This window comes from Aphelocoma coerulescens, unplaced genomic scaffold (genome assembly GCF_041296385.1).
Source record: "Aphelocoma coerulescens isolate FSJ_1873_10779 unplaced genomic scaffold, UR_Acoe_1.0 HiC_scaffold_60, whole genome shotgun sequence".
NCBI classification, from domain to species: Eukaryota; Metazoa; Chordata; class Aves; order Passeriformes; family Corvidae; genus Aphelocoma; species Aphelocoma coerulescens.
The window spans coordinates 1,325,311-1,328,791 of record NW_027183949.1 but is presented as its reverse complement, the minus strand read 5'-3'; the positions used below and the strand labels follow the sequence as shown (position 1 = coordinate 1,328,791).

The 3,481-nt window shown below is 66.9% G+C and overlaps 1 protein-coding gene across 1 annotated transcript; it reads left to right on the top strand.

Moving 5' to 3' along the window:
* The first annotated feature begins 220 nt into the window (after nt 1-220).
* Nucleotides 221-2,733, top strand: LOC138102081 (serine/threonine-protein kinase pim-1-like). Its single transcript, XM_068999839.1, has 5 exons — nt 221-784; nt 906-956; nt 1,182-1,548; nt 2,193-2,369; nt 2,627-2,733. Exons 1-5 carry the CDS (start codon nt 221-223, stop codon nt 2,731-2,733), a joined length of 1,266 nt encoding a protein of 421 aa, XP_068855940.1.
* The last annotated feature ends 748 nt before the right edge of the window (nt 2,734-3,481 follow it).

The window sequence follows — 3,481 nt, the reverse complement described above, 5'->3', positions numbered from 1 at the left end:
ACGCGGACCAACGCTCCCAGCGCTTCGGCGGCAGCAGCGGCAGCGGCAGCAGCGGCAGCAGCGGCAGCAGCAGAAGAGCAATACAAGAGCAGCGGTTCTCCAGACCCTCTGCGTTCCTTCTCCTGTTCCTCCTCTCCTTCTCCCAGTGTCCCGCATCCCCTGTCCCGCTCTCCCTTCAGTGCTCCACCCCCTCCGCCCCTTCCGCGGCCTCCCTCTCCCCATGCCAGGCCGGGCCATGCCCCCGGCCCGCCCCCGGCCCCGGGCGGGGCTGCGCCCTCCCCGCCCCCGGGCGTCCCGCCGCGGTCTCGCCTCCGCCCGGCTCTTGCCCTACTGGCGGTGGCGCCGCTGGGCGGGCATCAGTGCCTGCCTCTTGGGCAGCACTGTTAGCCTCTGGCTCCGGCTGGCCCGGCCCCGGCCCCGGCCCCGGCCCCGGCCCCGGCCCCGGCTCCTCCCGGGACCCGCCGAGGAGACAGACGGCGCGGCCGCTCCCGCCGCGTCCGCGGCGTCTTCCCCGGTCCGAGCTCTCCCGCTCGGCAGCGCGGCCCCCGCCCCCGAGCCGCCGGTGTCCCCTTCGAAAGAGGCAACATCTGGGGATACCCGGCCCGGGGCGGTTGAGGAGCGCCCGGCGGCCGTTTCTGGCCCCGGGCCGAGCGCTGACAGCCGCGTCTCGCCGGCAGGGAATGCGCTGCAGGGCCTAAGGGAGCGCTACCTGGAGGGTTCGCTGCTGGGGCGCGGCGGCTTCGGCAGCGTCTTCGCGGCCACGCGGCTCTCGGACGGCGCCCCGGTGAGTGGCGGGGCCGGCGGCGGGCGCAGGAGGCGGGGGGCGGAGGAGGGCGCAGGAGAAGGAGGATGGGGCTCGGCAGGGCGGGCGGCGAGCTCAGCCCGCTGCTCCCCTTGGCTTGCAGGTGGCCATCAAATGGGTGCCACGGACCCGCATCCGTCATTGGGGCGAGCTGGTGAGTGAGCGGGGGGGTAGGGGTGGGGGTGGTGGGCAGCGGGAGAAGGCGGGGCGTGACGGGCGGGGATGAGCCGAGGCCCGGGAGGGTGGAAGGCGCCAGGACGCCTCGGGGGAGAGCGGGCGTGGGGGCAGCGGAGGGCGCAGAGCATCCTGGGCTGGGCGAGGGCTTCCCGAGCCCTGGCACGGCATCAGCCCCACTGACGGCATCGTGCTCCTCCCGCAGCCCAACGGCACCAGCGCACCACTCGAGGTCGTGCTGCTGGACAAGGTGTCCACCGGCTTCCCTGGTGTGGTGCAGCTCCTCGAGTGGCTCGAGCTGCCCAGCAACGTGGTGCTGGTGATGGAGCGGCCGGAGCAGTCTCAGGACCTGCTCCATTTCATTCGAGCGCGGGGCTTCCTGTCCGAGGAGGTGGCACGGGAGCTGTTCCGCCAGGTCCTGGAGGCCGTGCGGCACTGCACCAGCTGCGGGGTCCTTCACAGGGACCTGAAACCAGAGAACATCCTGGTTGACCTGGCCACGGGCCAGGCCAAATTGATTGACTTTGGCTGCGGCACCTACCTGCAAGACACAGCCTACACCAGCTTTGCAGGTGAGTCCTCGCCGGGGTAGGCTCCCGGTGCCGGCATCTCGCGGCCCAACCTGGCTGTGGCAGCGGGGATTCTCCCTTTTGATGCCAGTCATGGGACCGAGTTTTCAGCCCAGTTGCTTTTGAGTGCGGGTGGCCGGGGGGCCATCTTCCAGCCCTGCTGGCAGCCTTTGCCAGCCACTCTGCCCAGGACTGGCGCTGGGGCTGGGGCAGCCAGTGTGACAAAAACACACCCGTGGGTGGGGGTAGCAGAGAGGGGGGGGCCAGAAGCTGTGCACCCGCCGGTTTGGTGTGCAGGCAAGAACCGGCTTGGACTGCTCAGCTCGCCTTGTTTGCCTTGGCTTCAGAATGTTTTTTTGGGGCAATGCAGGCAGGGAGGGTGAAGGCATGGTTTTCCCACCCCCGGCACTGAGCGGGTTTTCCCTTTGCATGGAATGCTTGAGCCTTGCCAGGGCTTCCGCTGCCCTCTTGTGACACCGGTGGCTTCTTTTACAACCCCCAGTTTGTCCACAAGTCACAGGCGCTGGCGAGAGGGCAGCGGGTCATGCCGCGTGCCACCGGTGCGGCCCCTGCGTGCCCAGGGATGCTGGGGCGAGGCTCCGGGAGCAGGCAGCATCCCGCTAATGAAGTGCCTCTCTATTCCGTAGGAACACCAGCGTACAGCCCCCCGGAATGGACCCATTTTGGCTGGTACTACGGCGAGGCAGCTACCGTCTGGTCCCTGGGCATCGTGCTGCACCAGATGGTCTGCGGGCGGCACCCGTTCCCGAAGGGCCGGAACATCAGCTGGGGCCAGCTGTCGCTCCCAGAACGGCTCTCTCAAGGTGGATGCTCATCCCTGCGGCACGGGGGGAATAGCAGTACTGGGAGACAGCAGCGGGCTCATGAGCATCCCGCTCTGGCAGCTGCCGAGGAGGTGGCACATGCCTCGCTCTCCTGCTCTCCTCCAAAACAAAGAATGGATGGGAAAGTTCAGGCACAGCTCGGAGCCCCCATGGCATGGCCTGGGCATGGCAATAGTGGGGCAAAGCGGACAGGAGCCTTCTGCAACTGACCGGCGCTTTCTGGTTTCTCCCCACAGACTGCAAGGAACTGATCAGATGGTGTCTGTCCCTGCACTCCTTGGACAGGCCCTCATTAGAAGACCTGTCGTGTGATCCTTGGCTGCAGGATATTCATCATCCATAGAAGAAGGGAGAGAGCCACAGGCACACTTTGATCCAGGGAGCCGGTAAGTTACAGCTCCACACGTGCCTTGGCCAGAAGAAGCCAAGAAACGCAGGCTTTTTTGCCCTGCCTGTATCGCTGCGCAGGGGTCGTCAGATGGGGACCCGCAGCCCTTGTGCTGGCGCTGAGCTGCTCTTCCCAGCACTGGTGGCTGCCGTGCAAGCTGCTTTTGCTTGTCCTGCTTCACTGACAGCCGGGGCCCTGGGCGGGGCACTGACAGCCTGCTCTCAGCCGCAGGGAAGAAGGAGCCCCTGGAGAAGCTGTACTCCTGCTGCTGCTGGAGACATGGAGGACGACGTCAAGGATGGCAAGCTCTTCCTCGACCTGGCCACCGGCAAGCTGAAGATGATGGGCTTCGATTCTGGCACCTTCTTCAAAGCCAGGCTCCACAGCGAATTTACAGATGAGTCCACAGCCAAGGGGATGCTCCCAGATTTGGGCATTGCACGGCCTGGCCGGGAAGCAAAGGTTCCCCCCTTTGCTGGGGCGGATGCAACTAATTCTTCAGCCGGCTGCCAAGCTGCTTTTCGGCAGGGCGGGCGGGATGGGCTGGGGTGCTTAGGAAATGGGAGTCGGCCCCTGGCCCTGCCAACAGCCCCCACCGCCCACTGTTCCCCGGGCTGGGGCTGGGGCAGCCAGCCCGACACAAACAAGCCCCCATGGCAGGAGCAGATGTGGCACTCCAGGAGCTGTGCACGGGCTGCTTTGT